The sequence below is a fragment of the Anolis carolinensis genome, chromosome 2, assembly GCF_035594765.1.
Source record: "Anolis carolinensis isolate JA03-04 chromosome 2, rAnoCar3.1.pri, whole genome shotgun sequence".
Lineage (NCBI taxonomy): Eukaryota > Metazoa > Chordata > Lepidosauria > Squamata > Dactyloidae > Anolis > Anolis carolinensis.
In genome coordinates this window covers 43,064,359-43,083,187 of record NC_085842.1, presented here as the reverse complement: position 1 = coordinate 43,083,187, position 18,829 = coordinate 43,064,359, and the positions used below count along the sequence as shown (strand labels likewise).

At 38.5% G+C, this 18,829-nt stretch overlaps 1 protein-coding gene across 2 annotated transcripts in view; it reads left to right on the top strand.

The window, feature by feature from the left end:
• Window positions 1–562: 562 nt before the first annotated feature.
• The window catches only part of lrig1 (leucine rich repeats and immunoglobulin like domains 1), a 174,833-nt gene continuing 156,566 nt past the window's right edge, over window positions 563–18,829 (top strand). Inside the window, exon 1 of one of the 2 annotated variants that reach the window (XR_010002531.1) lies at window positions 563–1,265. Coding sequence is in view for 1 of the 2 variants with exons in the window: in XM_008105404.3 (XP_008103611.1) it covers window positions 1,051–1,265 (215 nt within the window). In the remaining variant the exon portion in view is untranslated. The remainder of the gene's footprint in view (window positions 1,266–18,829) is intronic. The other variant, XM_008105404.3, reaches the window with a different exon arrangement.

Sequence of the window (18,829 nt, the reverse complement as noted above, 5' to 3'; positions counted from 1 at the left end):
ATTAAACATCAAATTAGGTTATGATTTTACAAATTAAGCACCAAAACATCATGTTATATTACAAATTTGACAGAAAGGGTAGTTCAATACGCAGTAATGTTATGTAGTAATTACTGTATTTACGAATTTAGCACCAAAATATCACGATGTATTGAAAACATTGACTACTAAAATGCGTTGGATAATCCAGAACGTTGGATTACCGAGTGTTGGATAAGTGAGACTCTACTGTAATAATAATACAAAAGAGAAGGAGAAGATGAAAGAAAACAGGTTTCCTTTTCCTGCGCGCTTCCCCTTTAAGTTGCCGCCACCAAAAAAAAAAAAGAAGGCAAAAAAGAGGGCGGAGTCTCCCTCTTTCACACCTTGGGTGGGAAAGGGAGGCGGGTCTCTCTCGCCTCCTTGATTGACGCCCCCGCTGGCAGGAAGGGAGGGCGCGTCCCTGTCCAATCGTGGGCCGCGCGGGCTTGGCGTTGGAACGCGAAGCAGCCAATGGGAGCTCGGGAGGCGGGCGGAAGAAAGAGAGAGAGAAAGAAAGAGAGAGAGGGTTGGAGGGACGTATTGCAAGAGGAGTCCAACGTGGGTTTGAGTGGAGAGAAGACCGAGAGCGAGAGAGAGAGGCGCGAAGGGGGCGGGGCTAGGAATGGAAAGGCGGGGCTTGGCTATCGAGAGCGAGAGATAGAGTTGGTGATAGGGGCCAGGCGTTTTGATTGACAGCTGGAAGGGAGGAGGGAAAGCGCTGAGGGGAAAGTTGCGGAGGCGGAGAGAAAGCCTCTGAGGGAGAAAAAGGTGTCTGTCTGCGAGGAAAGGACAAGAAAGAGGAAAGGCCGAGGGCTGGCATAAATAGGAGTGGGAGAAAGAGAAGAAGGAGGAACTTTTTGAGGCGAGACACGTGGAAACGTTTGGTTTCCCTCCCGTTACGAAGAAGTGACACCGGGAGGATTGGCTTCCCCTCAGAAGTTGCCATGGTCTGAGCGGAGGAGGAGGAGGAGGAGGAGGCGCGCCGAGGTTCCCTCTTCAGGACTCGACGGAACAGTGTGGACTTCCAAAATGGCGGGGCCGGGATGGGGCCACTTGGGGTCCCTTTCGAGGCGACGGTTTCCTCTCCTCCTCTTGCTGCTCTTCTTCCGGACCTCCGCCGCCGCCTCCTCGCTCTGCGAAGCCGACTCCTGGGGCTGCTCCTGCCTTGGCGGCGGGCGGGTGGACTGCAGCCACCGAGGGCTCCGGACTATGCCGGGCGCCCTGCCCACTTGGGCCCTTCACCTGTGAGTCTCACCTCCTCTACCTTGATACCTCTCGCCCAGTCATGGGCAAACTTGGGCCCTCCATCGGGTGTTTTGGACTCCAACTCCCACCATTCCTAACAGCCGGTAGGCTGTTAGGAATGGTGGGATTTGGAGTCCAAAACACCCGGAGGGCCCAAGTTTGCCCATACCTTCTCTAACTTGTATGTAACTTTAACTTTAATGCAGGATATCTCCCTTTACTTAAATATAAGGGTGTCCCCCCTTAACTTAAAAGTGTTACCCCGTTAACTTTAATACTAGCCTACCCTCTTTACCTTAAATATAAGTGTCATTCCTTAACTTAAATATAAGTGTGAGCCCCCTTAACTTAAATACAAGGGTGCCTCTCTTTAATTCAGGGTATCTCCCTTTTCTTGCTCCAGCTGAAGGCCCCTCCTACCAGTAACATGCTTTGTGTGTGTGTGTGTGTTTGTGTGTGTATATATATATGTGTGTGTGTGTGTGTGTTTGTATGTGTATACATGTGCACACACGCGCACGCACACACATGAATATATATATTAATATTAATAATAATATTATGTTGTAATACAATGTAATAATAATTATAATTCACTATTATAATTGTATATTTATATTACATGCAATATTACTAATAATATTGCAATATAGTTGTATAATATAATATATTGTATGTATATATACTTGTAAACCGCCCTGAGTCCCCTTCAGGGTGAGAAGGGCGGTATATAAATGTCGCAAATAAATAAATAAATAAGTGTGACCCCTTTACTTAAATATAAGAGTGTTCCCGCTTAACTTAAAGGGTTACCCTGTTAACTTTAATACTAGCCTACCCTCTTTACCTTAAATATAAGTGTCATTCTTTAACTTAAATATAAGTGTGACCCCCCCCCCCCTAACTTAAATACAAGGGTGCCCCTCTTTAATTTTAATGCAGGGTATCTCCCTTTACTTAAATACGTAAGTTTGACTCCTTAACTTAAATATAAGGGTGTCCCCCCTTAACTTACAAGTGTGACCCCCCTTAACTTAAATACAATAGAGTCTCACTTATCCAAGCCTCGCTTATCCAAGCCTCTGGATTATCCAAGCCATTTTTGTAGTCAATGTTTTCAATATATCATGATATTTTGGTGCTAAATTCGTAAATACAGTAATTACAACATAACATTACTGCGTATTGAACTACTTTTTCTGTCAAATTTGTTGTATAACATGATGTTTTGGTGCTTAATTTGTAAAATCATGAGCTAATTTGATGTTTAATAGGCTTTTCCTTAATCCCTCCTTATTATCCAAGATATTCTCTTATCCAAGCTTCTGCCGGCCCCGTTTAGCTTGGATGAGACTCTACTGTACAAGGGTGCCCCTCTTTAATTCAGGGTATCTCCCTTTACTTAAATATATAAGTGTGACTCCTTAACTTAAATACAAGGGTGTCCCCCCTTAACTTAAATGTAAGGGTGTCCCCCCTTAACTTATGTACAAGTGTGACCCCCCCCCTTAACTTACATACAAGCGTGTCCTCCTTAACTTAAATATAAGTGTGTGTTCCCTTAACTTAAATACAAGGTTACCCTCTTAACTTTAATAGAAAGGTATCCCCTTAACTTAAATATGACCCTCTTAACTTTTAAACAAGAGTATTTCCCTTAATTTATCTATAAGTGTGACTCTTTAACCTAAATACAGGGGTGCCCTATTAACTTTAATTCAAGGGTACCCTTTTTAACTTAAATATAAGGTGCCCTCTTAACTTTAATACAGGGTATCTCCCTTAACTTAAATATATAAGTGTGACCTCCTTAACTGAAATACAAGGGTGCTGTCTTAACTTTAATACAAAGGTACCCTCTTAACTTACATACAAGGGTGAACCCCTTAACCTAAATGTAAGTGTTACCCATTAACTTAAATACAAGGGTACCCTCTTTATCTTAAATATAAGTGTGATCCCTTAACTTTAATACAGTGATACCCTCTTTAACTTAATTATAAGGGTGCCCTCTTAATTTAAATGCAAGGGTGCCCCCTTTAACTTAAATATAAGTGTGATCCCTCAAATTACACACAAGGGTGCCCCCCCTTAACCTAAATACAAGGGTGTCCCCCTTAACTTAAATAAAAGGGTGATCATTTAACTTAAATACAGGGGCGTCCCCCTTTAGCTTAAATACAAAGCATTTTGGACAAGAGATACTTAACCTGTGTTGTCGAAGGCACAGGTTAAATACAAGGGTGACTCCCTTAACAAAGGGCCCTTCCACACAGCCATATAACCCAGAATATTAAGAGAGATAATCCACAATATCTGATTTGAACTGGGTTATCTGAGTCCACAGTGCCATTTAATCCAGTTCAATGTGGTTTTTATACAGCTATGTGGAAGGGCCCTAAAATACAAGTGAGATCCCTTAACTTTAATGCAAGGATGCCCCCCTTAACTTAAATATAAATGTAATCCCTTAACTAAAATACAAGGTTGCTCCTCTATAACTTAAATACAACAGTGACTCCCTTAACATAAATTCAGGGGTGACATCCTTAACATAAATACCAGGGTGACCCCCTTAATGTAAACGCAAGAGAGCCCTCCTTAAATGCAAAGGTCGCCTATCAACCTAAATACAATGTTTCCCCTATTAACCTAGATGCAAAGATACACCTTGACTTGACTTAAATGCAAGGGTACCCTCCTTAACTTAGATACAAGGGTGCCCTCAAATACTAGGGTGGCCCCTTAACTTAAATACAAGCCTTCCCCCTTAACTACAAGGGTGTGCCCTCTAACTTAAATATAAGAGTTACCTCTTAATTTAGATGCAAGGGCAGTCTTCTGAATTTAATACAAGGCTGTCCTTTTAATCTTAACTTAAATACAAGGGTGTCCCCTTAACCTAAATGCAAGGGAATCCCCCCAGCAGCATACACAACCTTGAACAGTTAATATTATCTACAGTGATTATTTGGAAGCTATACCTTGATCTTGTAGAATAAATATTATGATCATGATTTAATCAGTGACTCTTTCCATCTCAGTAATCTTGGAGCATAAATGTTATGATCATGATTAATCAGAGTGACGATATCCATCTTGAATAATCTTGGAGCCTAAATGTTATGATCATGATTTAATCAGGGTGACAAATTCAATTTTAAATTACCATTTTATGTCAGGTGCTCAAATTGCACACAAATGCACTGTTTGCTTTGTCAGAGCACAGAGTTGCAAACCTCGCTTAAAAGTTTCTCTTGTCTTTTCATGAAGCTTCTTTACTGTTGGAATCTTTACTCCTGTTTAGGATATAGATAAATACATACCAGATAGATAGACATGTGTATTTATATATATAACATATACTCCCCTCCAAATTGTAACCAAGTATACAATGTTTGTGGAAACATCCGGTACATAAACTAACAGGAAACATATTTTTCTTCCTTACTTTCTTAAAAGGAATCTTTTAATCCCGTTCTCCTCCTCCTTTTCTACAGAGTGTGATTAATGCTCAGTTTCCTCTTCATTGAGAAGAGCTAGTTGTAGGTAGTTGCTGAGCAACTAACCCTCCAGTGAGATCCCTTTGGGGGTAGAGAGTTCTCATATCCTTGCTGGGAGATCCCTGTGGGAATAGAACCCAGCTCATTCCCCTTGCAGTGAGAGATTTCTAACAGAGTAATATGTTCAGCCTTTTTAAAGGGGCAGCAACACCACACCCTGAACATTAAGACCTCTGTGTATGCACCTATATGTAATGTGGTGGAAATTGTGGCATGCAGGGCAATGAGAAATTGCCATTCTAAGCAGATTCACCAGTTTGCAAATGGGAAATTATAAATAATAGAATCCTAGAGTTGGAAGGTACTACAAGGGGCATCTAGTCCAGCCTGCTGCTATGTGGGAATACAAACTATAGCATTCTTGAGAGATGCTTAAAGACCTGCAGCCAATTTTTAAATTTGTGCCCAATAAACATGCTTGGCAACTTAAAAAAAACATACCTCATTTAATTGGCATGGACATATTCTCTAAAGGTCCTGTATCTCTGAAGCATAATCTTTCTGACCTGCTTTCATTAAGATTTAGGAATCTCAGTCTAAATAATTTAAACATCAGACTGTGGACTTGGTTTTCCTTGCAGATTTTCATTAAAAAAACAATTTTAGCCTTGACAAACCTGTCAAATAATTAAATTTGTAATGGATTATGAGAGATGAATTTATAGTCACTCCCCTCCCCTGTTTAAACTATTTTTGGACCCTAGAAAGACCATGTTGTAAATGATCAAGGTTCTTTGTGTAGAATATCAGGAAGTTGTGAATTGCTAAGTGAGTGGCACAGATGTCCTGCTGACAGATCCATAAGGACTTTTACATACCAAGTATTGTATAAACAGCTGCTGTGTTGTCTTGTAGTATATAGGTTAATATGGTACTTATAAAATATCCTTGCACCAATTGATAACTGAGATAATGAACTTTTAAAAATTGGTTTATACTCCTATAAAGGTATTTTGAACAAGCTCTTAGACTTCTTTTTCCCCAGCTCTCTCTGAGATTACCTCTCATATTTCACCTCTAATTCAGCAGTGAAAGTTGGAGGGGCTATGAATAAAAGAGTGCTGTTTGCCTCTTCGAGACAAAGAATAATCTCACTTCTTGTTTGACTCACTTCCTTCTGTTTTCTAAGGAATCAATAGGTGCACTCCGAAGTGGGGAAAACTAAGATGATGGATTTTTTTTCTTGGGTTGGGTGGGGAGGGAGGCAAAATAGTTTGCAGATGTAGGCCATTTTGATTGCTCCCCGTTGGTTGCTGCACACTAGGCCCTTGTTATCTGTGGGAACACTTGTGAGAGACTCCTGCTAATTACAAAAAGGGAAAAAGGTTAATTCATGTTGTTTTTTGAATTGGCACCCATGTGGCCAACTTGAGGTTGAAGTGATAAAATGTATGTAAAAGAGCTTGTGGTTGGCATCTAACTGAAAGCTATACACTAATTCTTCCCTTCAGGTCCTCATAATTGTTACAAGTGGAGTTATTTCCCTTTGACTCATTAGCATTTCGTTGGGTGTCAGTGTACATGGACTGCATTCTGTGGTGTAAAATGTAATTATTCTGTCACACTTCTGAGTAGCCGGAAAGTGTGATTAATAATTATTTGCAATTGAATGGTCTTCACAAAATTGAAATTTTATATGTATTCTCGAACGCCGAGTTAACTGCCATCCAATCGGATGAAAATTTTATATGTAGCTGTTTCGAATTGTCAGAACATAGATAATTGTACCTGGAAAAGTTATTCTTTCATACAACTTTGCTTTGTCCTGCTAGCCCACTCAGTGCAAAAGGCTTATAATAAAGAGCAACTTGAGTTTAACGTATTCATAAATTGAGTGTGGTTTTCTACTTAAATATGTTAGAATGATTTAACATACATTGTAACTTGAGAAACATTAGCATTAGCTTAACAGAATAGGAAACGTCTATATAGAATGAAACATACAGGTGACCTAAGAAAGAGAATTTGCGTAGAAATCCCAGCATTTGTCATATGGCCAGCACATTGCAGATTAGCATAAACATATGTGTACATGTATAATTTACTCAAGTGTTTCAAAGTATGAGAGAATTGGTAAATATAACTATCAAAGTAAAGAATGGAAAAATCAACATCTGAGAGTCAAAACCCAAACAGATCTAGAATTACTGATGTTACCAAATTCTGGTTATGACAGGAAAAAATATGATGAATGATTAATAGTTCTGTGTTCAGGTCAAGTTCTTGATAGAATTCTCCAACTTGTTAGGTTGCTGTTTACTTCTGTTTATTTTATATAAGCTTCTGTTTATACAAATTCCCCTTATGTGAGAATATGAAAGGGGAAACAAGTTGTATTGATTCATATGATGTTTATGCCCAACCTGACTGCTCAGTGCATAACTTCTCTTTACCACCAAAGTTATAACATTCTCTCAACAGCTGGTGACAGACAGGCCCTACATGTACGTAAAAGTCTGGAGTCTGGTTGTTATAGATGTTGTTGTTACATGTTTAAAATTTACTAGAGCTGCATTCAGCTGCCATGATCACTACAGTTAGTTTTAATAATTTGCTAAAAAAATTATTAAAGGATTTTCCATCTGGAAATCTGAACTGTTCTTTTTCACTGTATAGGTATATCATTTAAAAGCTTAAGCTTTCTGGAACTAACACCACCACTAAATAACACCTTATATATCCACTGCATTTAAGGCTAATTACAGTATTGATAATGTATTGTCAGTTGTATTAAATCTTGTTTATTTAATCTCATAACTAGTGGGTATTAAAAGAAGACTTATTACTCCCTTGTGTTTTCATCAGAATCTATACTAGCCTGTTATAATACTGCTGTGTCTTCTAGAAGATCCAAATCTTAATTGTGGCATGAACCTTTGTGAGCCGAAGTCAGTCTGTCATGAGCATGAAATAGTCTAAAAATTTCAAGAGCATTCGGTCTTGAACAGAGTAGATAGAGGATAGTATAGAGCTTGGGAGGATTACCTTTTTGGACTAAAATTTCCAGAATCCCCCAATCTGTCTGGAGAATTCTGTGAGTTATAGTCCAGAATAACTATTCCAAGTTCTCTAGAAATGAAATGTGTTGGTTTTCAAGGTTTCAAAGAATTCGTTTTTATTGAAATAATTGTACATTAATTCTCAGCTTTTGAATTTAGGATCATATAGTATTTTTTACCTGGAAATCTATGGTAGAGAAAGTCAGTTAAAAACGTTACTTTTGAAAATTATCTCCTGACCTAAATAATGGAACGGCAGCATACTGTCACATGTTCTAAGGTTTTATACTTGTAACTGCATTTGAATATGTTTGTGTGTATGTGCATTTAGGTTGCCTGTTGACTTGTGGCAACCCCATGAATTTTGTGGGGTTTTCTTAGGCAGGTAATAGTCAGAAGTGGTTTTTCCAGTATAATTGGCAGCACCTCATATTTGTTGGAAGTTTCCCATCCAAATACTAACCTAGAATGACTCTATTTAGCTTCCAAGATCAGGCAGGATTTGGTGCCTTTGGGAGGAAAATACTCTACGTTAAGCAAACGTGACCATGTTGTTTTAACTTTTAGCAATTTTTGCTCTCTGTCCTGAAACCATTTAATCATTTGCTATGATTTGTCATCATCAACTCCATCCATACATAATTAAAATAAACACATGATTGTCTTGAGTTTAAACTGGTTTGAAAGATGAAGGGGAAAAATATGAATATATATAAGGCAGTGTTTTATTTTCAAATAGTAAATGAAGAAACCTTGTTATTTTCAAAAGGAGCTGTTGGTGTGTTGAATCTGAGAAGGATTATATAGTAACCCTTGTGAAAATATAAATGTAGAGTTATCTTAAAATACAAACATATATTTGTTAAATACTTTATTTTATTTTCATAGGCAAAACAGTGGACTTTGTTTTTCAATAATAAATTTGCCTTAAGTCCAGTTCACTTGTAATTCTTCAGCCATTGTGTAGAGGTAACAGTGGCATTGGAAGATTCCCTATGCATGAAACAATTGCATGGAGTATATATTCCATCAAGGTCTTTCTGCATCTGTGGATCTTTGGAATTTCTTCTCATTCAAAGCCATCCTAGCACTGAAATCATTTTTTAAACAAAGCTAAATCTCCTGGGATCTAAACAGGGCTTTATTTATTTTGTATAGGAAGGAAAGGCCAAGTAGGGTGTGTTTCCTTATTCTTTTTGTCATGGTGATTTGATTGCCAAAAGTACTATGGCGGGCACTGATTTCTCATCTGCTGGAAGTTGTACACTATCTCCCCAGTCACTTGATATCTTATTAGACATTGTGTAAATGTTGAAGACCCTCTTTAGGTCTATCAGGTCTAGAATTTTAAAAAAAGTTTTGAAACTTTGCATTCTGTGTATTATGTTGGGTACTCTTGTCTGCATAGGGGAGAATCACAACTTGCACACAGTTTTGACTTTGAATAAAACAGATTAATGGAACCAAATTATGATGTATCTTGAAGAACCCATCAGAAGTTCTTCTGTTTTCCCATTGGTCATTTGTGCTCTTAGAAGTCTGAAAGTGTAAAGGCAAAATGTTTAGGTGGAGAATTAAGGATACACGAGTTTGTTTTTACCTTTTGGGAGAACTGGATAAAGAAAGGGAACATCTCCTTTCAGACACATGTCTGAAAGGAGATGTTACTTAAGAGACTTCTTGTTCTTGAGAACAGAAAGGCAAGGTTATATGCTGTGGAACAACCCAGTTGAATTCCCCAAGAATGACTTGATTAAGCAAGTTTGGGATTCTAGTCTTAAAAGTATACATTGTGTGAATGAAAGATAAGGTCACCCACCTTCTGTAGCAACAGCTTAAGATACATATCAGAAATATAAACTTTTGTGTGAAAGTAACCTGTTTACAACAAAACTTCCATTGCCTAGAAAGATTGCTAATAATACTGTAAATAAATATTTGAAAACTTGTGAAAAATACAGAATCCACTTGGAAGTTTTTTATGTTTTGCAAGTTCTAATGAATGTTTTTAATGCTAACGGCTGCATCCTATGAATTCTTGTGTTGCATTGTTGCCAAGACCTCCTAGAGAGTGTAAAGGAATTTTAAAAAAATTTAGAACTACATATTGATTGAGAAAAGTTGAAATATAAATTTAGGTGACAAGTTCTTTCTAAAGGCAGTCCGCAGGGAGATGGTACTTAGTACACATGTAAAGACTGATTTTTGTTGTTCTATTGTTTCTAGCAGTGGTTACATAAGACTACTTGAACGTTCAACTACACTCTGTGCAATGTTCATTGCATTCAAGCTCAATACAGTTCTGAAACTCGACGTCATTCTGTGTGGTTTGGAAGGAGGAGCAATATCTCTCTGTGTGTGTGTGTTTGGCAAAGTAGAAGAGGAGTTAAATATAGCCAACAGTTACCCCCCTCCCTTTCCTTCTTGGTTCCTGGCTTTGAAGCTAAGATAGACATCAAAATATATAAAATGTCTGAAGCGTGATTTACATTTGAACATTATACACAGTGTAAAACTTGACTGCAGAGCATAGGAAACAAAATGCTTACTGCTTACAGATGCCAGGTGCAAAGTATGGAGAACATCAAAATGGCAATTGGAGATCCTGCTCCCTTTTTGACTGCAGTTTTGTGAACTATAAAATCCTGTTGTCTCCTTTTTCTTTGCCCATTTTTATGTAAGAGTGAAAGAAAAACAAACTTATTCCTTGAAATGGAAAACTTAATAGAGAGATTTAAGGGACGATATTTTAAAGCCAGTCCATTGTTAATTGGGCTGTACATTATAGAAACAGTGCAGAAGTTAGGTACCAACATATTCATTAACCTATTTACCATAATGGACAAAAATGAAACTTTAGCCTTCAGACTACCATATATACTTATGTATGAGTCTAGAATTTTTTAGTCAAAAAAGGCAAACCCAAAAACTTAGATCTACATATCCATGGGTCAATGTGAGTACTGTACATTAACTCCTATCAAAAAAAGGAACTAAACCCTTCTGTAAGTAGAGTAGTGAAAAGCAAGAGCTTAGTCCATCCCGGGATAATTTAAAGAAGCCCTGAAGCTCTCTGCTTTCTTTTGGTACAGTTCTTGCTTTTTTGTGGTACAGTGTTCCCTCACTACTTTGTGGTTCATTTTTTGCGGTTTCATTGTTTCACGTTTTTTCAATAAACTCTAAAGGACTATTATAAATCATAAAAATTACAATTTGCAGCCTAAGGAAGGGAGGAAGGAGAAGCTGAAGGGAGAGAAAAGGAGCCCAAATGGCAACGGGAGGAGAAGGAGGTGATTTATCAACACACGATTGGTTGATAAAGACTTAAAATAGTATATAACTACTAAAATAATGTATAAATATTAAAATAAATATAGTGACCCTACTTTGCAGATTTTCACTTATTGCGGGTGGTCTTGGAACCTAATCCCAGCGATATGTATCACTTTTGGTATTTTTGAATGCCTGGGCTCAGAAATAACAGTGGTGACCAGCCCCGTGAGACAGCATGTGTGCTTTCCCTTCTCATCAGAATGATCCTCAACTTATCCACGGGCCATATCAAAATCCATAATGTTGTCCCCCAAACTTGCCCTCAACCTATACATGAGGTTGACTTATATATGAGTCTATACAATATGTATCTCAGGAAAGGACAAAATGCAGCCATTCAACTCCCATCAGCCTAAGCCAGCAGCGGCAGTGGTGAAGAATGCTTAGAATTGGACCCCAACCACATATGTAGAGTCATGTGATTCCCACTCCATTATATGTTAGCTGAATTCTGAGGGTGGGTAATGGGGTATGTCAGTCTTCATTGAAGAATGTCCTGCAATTATTTCAGCATGTCATAAATGTGCACTGCTGCATGCTTGCATTATGCTAGTACTGTACTGAATACCAGCATAAAATTACAGTCTCAAAGGTTTTGAGAGTTATATGTTCTCCACTCTTGTGCTATGGCACTCTTAGGCAGCAGCTTTGTGCCATCCTCACTTGGAAATAAGTGTGATAAGGTGATATCTTTTTGGGTGGTAATGAAGGATTTTAACATTTTGAAAAAGAAATCATTGCTAATAGTCTGGGGTGTTGGTGCTGCTATTAAGTATTTTGGCAGTCAGTCTTTTGGCCCCTTACAAGTTCCAAAAAGTTAGACATTTCTTGTGAAACCAGGATGCCAAAGTTAGCCAGTTAATGAAGTAAACCTTGTGCGCACTCTTTCTCTCTAATGTGCTTGTCAATGAGGGTAAAAGCAGCTCAAGTTTGGCAATTACAGCTTCATACCCTTAAATCCTATTCAGTGTGTTGAACAAATGGAATGGAACAGAGAATGAGCTGTAATCTCCAAAGAGGGGATTGTTGTATAGCGCAGCAGGACTGAAGAGAACATAAGGCTTTGTGTCATCCCCCTTCTCCCTTCCCCTTGCTTCCTAGTGAAAACGTCTCTCCCCGTCTTTAATTTTAGCATTGATAAGTTACTCCAAGCACAGCATGCTTTGCAAAGTGACACCCCCACCCTCTTATTTTCTTGTCTGTTTCTGGTGGGATGCTGGAACTATATATTCTGCCCCATTTATACTGTTCACAACCCAAAGGAGCCAGAAATTTATAATGGTTGAATAGCTTCTTTTCTTTTTGCAACTGAGAAACTTTCAGACTGGCTCTTAGCATATTTTCCTCAGACACAAGCCTCACTGAGTTGAAAAAGATGGACTTCCTTATACATGTTTGTAAGGTTATTGCATTTAGAGGAGGGCAATTCATACAGTCCTTTTTGAGCAAGCAAGTTCTTCAGGACTGCATTTTGTGATATTCTGTTCCTCCACCCCAATCTTCCACATAGGGAACTGTTTGTGTGAATGACTCCCAGATGAATAACTTCTCATTTTTAACATGCCTGAATGTGTGTAGTTGATATATTTTGTGAGTTATGGGCTTGTCCATATAAATGAACTGATGTTGCTTTTGGTTCAATGGAGTGCATATTTTATAGGCAACTCTTGAAGTTGGTCATCCCCTCCCCCAAATGAGAACTCTTCCTTAGCTGCATTCAGGGAAGTTTGAATGGCGTTTTCTTCTTGATTTATAGCAGCAGTTATGCATATTGGTGTGACCACAAAACAATTTTGCGTAATGGCAAACCTTTTAAAATGGATCAGCTAATGCCTTGTGTCCTTGTACTGAAATGTACCCCATTCCCCAATATTAATATATAGTAAAGGATTTGAAAGTGCTGAGACTCTTTTTGTTTTCTAAGTCCTGCAGATTCTTTGTTTCTGGGGGACTGGTTTATATTAACAGGACATTCCCAATGCCATCCTGTATGTATTTACTCAGAAGTAAACCCCCCTCAGTTAAATCAAACTCACTGCCAGGCAGCCATGTATAGAATTGCAGCCTGCAGATCTTTCAGGCATGGAGTTTAATTATGCAAGAATACACCAGTAACTTTTGCATGTTATATTATACTTGTTCCTAGGATGTCTGGTTTTGATTACAGCTTAAGTGTGCAGCCATGGCTCAGTAGCATGTGTATTAATAGGTATACATGTCACTCTTATTTGAATGGAGATGCTGATAAATGAACTATATTAAATGGTGTTACTCTTCTGCTCTCTAAATTGTAACTGATGCACACTGTCTTCACATCCACATTTTGCATTTGGAAAAATGCATAGACTAAAAGGTCATTGCTACTTTTGAGTCAAGTGCATAAATGTATTTCTTTTACCAAATATTGTTTGCCTGTTATTAGAGGAGAGGTGTCCTATATGATGTCCTTTAACTTGTTTTCTGCCATAATTCAATCCTGAGAATGCAGCTAGTAGCTTCTTCACGTTTCATAGTAATAATTTGTGACACTTGTTGATGTTGGCTGAGGATTTCAAAAGTGGAAGGGAACCAGCAAGCATAACTGAGAAGGCTTAGCACAATACTCTAGAACAGGGGTCCCCAAACTAAGGCCCGGGGGCCGGATGCAGCCCTCCAAGGTCATTTACCTGGCCCCTGCCCTAAACTTTAGATTTAGGGTTGACTTAAGTCTATCTGGTTTTGGAGGTCTTTTTGCTTACCCCAAACTTTTTAAACAGGGGGCCAGTTCACGATCCTTCTGACCGTTGGAGGGCCGGTCTATAGTTGGCCACCAAGCAATAATAACAACAACAACAACAACAAAAGGGTTGGAAGAGACACTTTGGGCCATTGAGTCCAACCCCCTTCTGCCTTTGTGCACCGAAAGCACAAGCAAAGCACCCCTGACAGATAGCCACCCAGCCTCAATGTTAATAATTACTACTACTACTACTACTACTACTACTAATAATAATAATAATAATAATAAGGGTTGGAAGAGAACCTTAGGGCCATTTAGTCCAACCCCCTTCTGCCTTTGTGCACCAAAAGCACAAGCAAAGCACCCCTGACAGATGGCCACCCAGCCTCAATGTTAATGTTAATAATAATAATAATCATCATCATCATCAACAACATCACCATATAAAGAGGGTTGGAAGAGACCCCTTGGGCCATTTAGTCCAATCCCCTTCTGCCTTTGCGCACCAAAAGCACAAGCAAAGCACCCCTGACAGATGGCCACTCAGCCTCAATGTTAATAATAATAATAATAATTAATAATAATAATAATAATAATAATAATAATAATAATAAGGGTTGGAAGAGAAGAAGAGACTCCTTGGGTCATGTAGCTCAACCCCCTTCTGCCCTTGTGCCATGGGGGCCGGATAAATGGCTTCGATGGGCCGCATCTGGCCCCCGGGCCTTAGTTTGGGGACCCCTGATCTAGATGGTCTTTGAAGGTCTCTTTGCTTAGCTTCGGCCTTATGAAACCATCTAGATGGCTTTTGGAGGTCACTTTCCTTACCTATGTTCTTATGAAACCATCTAGATGGTCTTTGGGTGGCCCTTTCCTTATCTATGGTCTTATGAGACCATAGATGGTCTTTGGAGGTCTCTTTGCTTACTTATGGACTTATGAGTTCGTCTAGATCAGGGGTCCCCAAACTAAGGACCATGGGCCAGATGCGGCCCTCCAAGGTCATTGACCTGGCCCCTGTCCTAAACTTTAGACTTAGGGTTGACTTAAGTCTGAAATAACTTGAAGGCATACAACTACAACAATCTTAATTTTGGACTATTTCATTATAGTCCGCCCCCCTAACAGTCTTCGGGACTGTGAATCGGCCCTCCACTTAAAAAGTTTGAGGACCCCTGCTCTAGAACATCAGTATTGTTGAAATTTAGCTCAAGAGCATAGCTTTTAGCTTCCAAACAGCATTTTCCACTTTCCTTTTCTAGATTTCCTTCCTGCCTTTTATAACTCTTCCTTCTTGCCTGATAAAGAGGCCTGGATATCTCAAAGCCTGCATACTTTGGATTTGCCGCATAAATATATTGCACTAATATGGGCTCCAGAACTAGTTCTCTGGGGAAAAATCTTTGGAAATAGAATGTTTCAATGAGCATCAGCAAATGCATGGTTGTGTGTTACTGATCACTATGCTCTAAGTCTAGTCTTACATGCAGTTTTGTACAATCATGTTTAAATTATATTTGTTACAGATTCAACCCCCAAACGTTAGGGATGAATATGTGTGTATGTGTATATGCATGCCCACACTATGTTTTAATATATATCTATATCCCTAATGACACACACAGTGTGGGTTTCGATGTGCTCTAGCACTACAGCCTGTTTATTACTGTATTTTTGTTTTAATTAGCTGTCTCTCTTGTTATGATACACTTCATGTATCATTTGTCCTTTTTTCTTTGGATTCATTCACAGATGTGCTTTTGCAGCCCTTACTTTTCCCAATGATCAAACTTTAACAACCCCTTGCTAGAGTAGGTGGACTTCGCTATGATCTTGGGATCAAGAGCTAATTAGTACAGTCTGAGAAGAAACAAATACCGTACACGTTGAAAGGTCTTGCTAGACTTCCAGTGCTCTTTTTCTGTAGATTAATTGCAATTTTCAAAAGAATAATTATTTCTTTTGCGGTTGTGATGTTCTCTGAAAAGCTCTTGTTACAGTTTTCTGAAGCGGTATTCAAATCAAAGGTCTTCAGAAATCCAGAGCAAAACCTTTAGGATCTCTCTTCCTTTTGGGAAAGTGTTGCAGGTTTTAAATTGCTCAAGCCTTTCCTCCCCACAGTGATTGCAGCTTGAAGTGCAAGAGCCCACCATACAGAGAGTCTTGGCTCAATAGAGTATGGTAGCATTCAGAAACACATACAATGGGGAAAATTTGAAAGGTGAAGAATGAAAGAGCTTGCAAGATGGAGAGCTGAAGGAGGAGCAGTGAGGATGAAGAACAAATTTCTAAGATAGAGAAACAGCCACCTCTGTAGGCAGTTGAAAAATGAATTATTCTCACCCATTCAAACCCGATTCACTGTACCTTTGTTCTTTTAAATGTGTTAGCCTGAGCCTGTGAAAAGGCTCACTATTGCTGGAAAGCAGATTTTTTTTCCAAAAAAGGGGGTGTTTAAATAGTGAAACAATGTTTTCTTCCAGCTGAATGGCCTGACACTTTAAACTTGACACGAATATATTTAAATGCTTCTGCAAGCTGAACAGGTTTCAGAAAATGATTGAACTGTAGTTTTTGGATGTCCTTGAAAAGTTTTTTTGAGATCCACTGCCTTCACATCATTCTAGTGAATTAAAAAATGTTTATTTCAGTATTTCTTTTCTTATTAGAACACTGGTTACTAAGCAGTGAATTACAACCTCGCCTATAGTTAGCCATGCAAATTGAGCATCCCTTATCTGGGATTCCAAAAAGTGAAATATTCCAAAATCTGAAATTGTCCATATATGTCGCTGAGATAGTGAAACCTATGCTTTCTGGTGGTTGAAGGTATACAGACTTTATTTCATGCACAAAATTCTTGCTAATATTGTGTATAAAATTACCTCCACCCTATTAATTAGCTTTATTGGCTGGATTCTCTATTGTTTTTCTTTTATGAACTCAAGGCACCATACATGGCTCTTCAACCCCATTATTCACACACCAGCCCAGGGTGAGAGAACTAGCCCATTGGTTTTTGTGGCTCAGTGCTAACTAAAATCTGTGTTTTCTAAGTTCCAATCCAAGTCTATCTTTTACATCAGGGGTCCCCAAACTTTTTAAACGGGGGGCCAGTACATGGTCCCTCAGACCGTTGGAGGGCTGAGCTATAGTTTTTTTTTTTTAAACTATGAACAAATTCCCATGCATACCTCACATATCTTATTTTGAAGTAAAAAAAAACAAAACGGGAACAAATACAGCCTCAATGTTAATAATATAATAATAATAAAAATAATAAAGAGGGTTGGAAGAGACCCCTTGGGCCATTTAGTCCCACCCCCTTCTACCTTTGTGCACCAAATCACAAGCAAAGCACCCCTGACAGATGGCCATCCACCCTCAATGTTGTTAATAATAATGATGATGATAACAATAATAATATATCACACAGTCCTAAATGCTTGGGAAGTGTTCGACTTGTGATTTTGTGATACAAAATCCAGCATATATATCTCGTTTGCTGTGTTATACTGTGTCCTTCTGTCAATAATAATAATAATAATAATAATAATAATAATAGTAAAAAGGGTTGGAAGAGAACCCTTGGGCCATTTAATCCAAACTACTTCTGCCTTTGTGCACCAAAAGCACTAGCAAAGCACCTCTTAATAATTAATAATTAAATAAATAATAATTAAAATACCATTATAAACAAGCAAAGTTTTGGAAGGTGTGCGCCTTCCTCGGTGGAGGAGGAGGGAGCCACTGCCGCCGCAGGGGCTGGATAAATGGCTTCGATGGGCCACATGTGGCCTCCGGGCCTTAGTTTGAGGACCCCTGTATTACATCATACTGGCTTTGTGGCTCCCACATTTTGGATTGAGGAAAAATCTCTGTGAAGTAAAAGGTTCAAAATTAATAGAAAAAAATGTTCCATAGTGCAAGTTTTCAGATAGCTATAGGAGAATAGGTGAAGAATCTTTTCAAGGATTGTCCCTACTTTTAGCCAGTTACTGAGTTAACTGTGTGAGTAGGCAAATGAGCTAGTAAAGCTCTTTGTGGGCATTAGAAACTGAGCTAAGGGCTATGTTTGAGTGTTGGGAAAAAAAGAAGGCCACTGTTTGAAGTGTGCTTTTTGTCCTTCACTTTAAAGATATTGGTTGAGTAATTCTTATTTTTCTCCAGATATCACTTGCAAAAGTGAAGTAATATAATCTACTCCTGGTGTTTATGTGGAGATTCATGAGATAAAGAAGTGATAAAGTATTTTTCTCTGAACATATTAGGATAAGGTAGACTATAAAATCTTAAACAAAGCTAATGAAATTTTGTAACCATGATTCAGCAAAATGACTGAATGGGCCATTTGTGCCCTGCTGTAGGAAAAGCAGTCTTAACTTTGTGCTGTCCCTTAGAAGTATTCTATGTAAAAGATGCCCAGGAATTATGAGTGCATTGGCTGAAACTTTGGCTCAATCTTCAGTGTATTTAGATCTGGAAGCCCACAATGAACTCCTTGTGGTCAAAAAACAAATAAATGAAGTGTCTTCTTCAACTGAGGATTTAATGATAAGCCTTTGAGGGAACCAGCTACAATAATCATTGAGGGAATCTTCCATAGGAATATTTCCACATAGGAATGTTAGATGTATGTGTATGTGACTTAAAGTTACAGGTTGACTTATGGTGACCCCATGAATTTTCTAGGGTTTTCTTAAGCAAGGAATACTTAAGAGTTGGTTTTACCAGATTCTTTCTCTGAAATATGACCTACAGCATCTGGTATTTGTTGGCAGTCTGTCATCCAGTTAGTAACCAGGGCAGACCCTGCTTAGCTTCCAATATCAGATTGAATTTAGTCCCTTAAGGGTGTTCAGGTAGCATAGGAATGTTTGTTGCCATATAATAATTTGTTCTGTATCAACTCATTTCTGACTTATCACGACCTTAAAGCAAATCTAGCA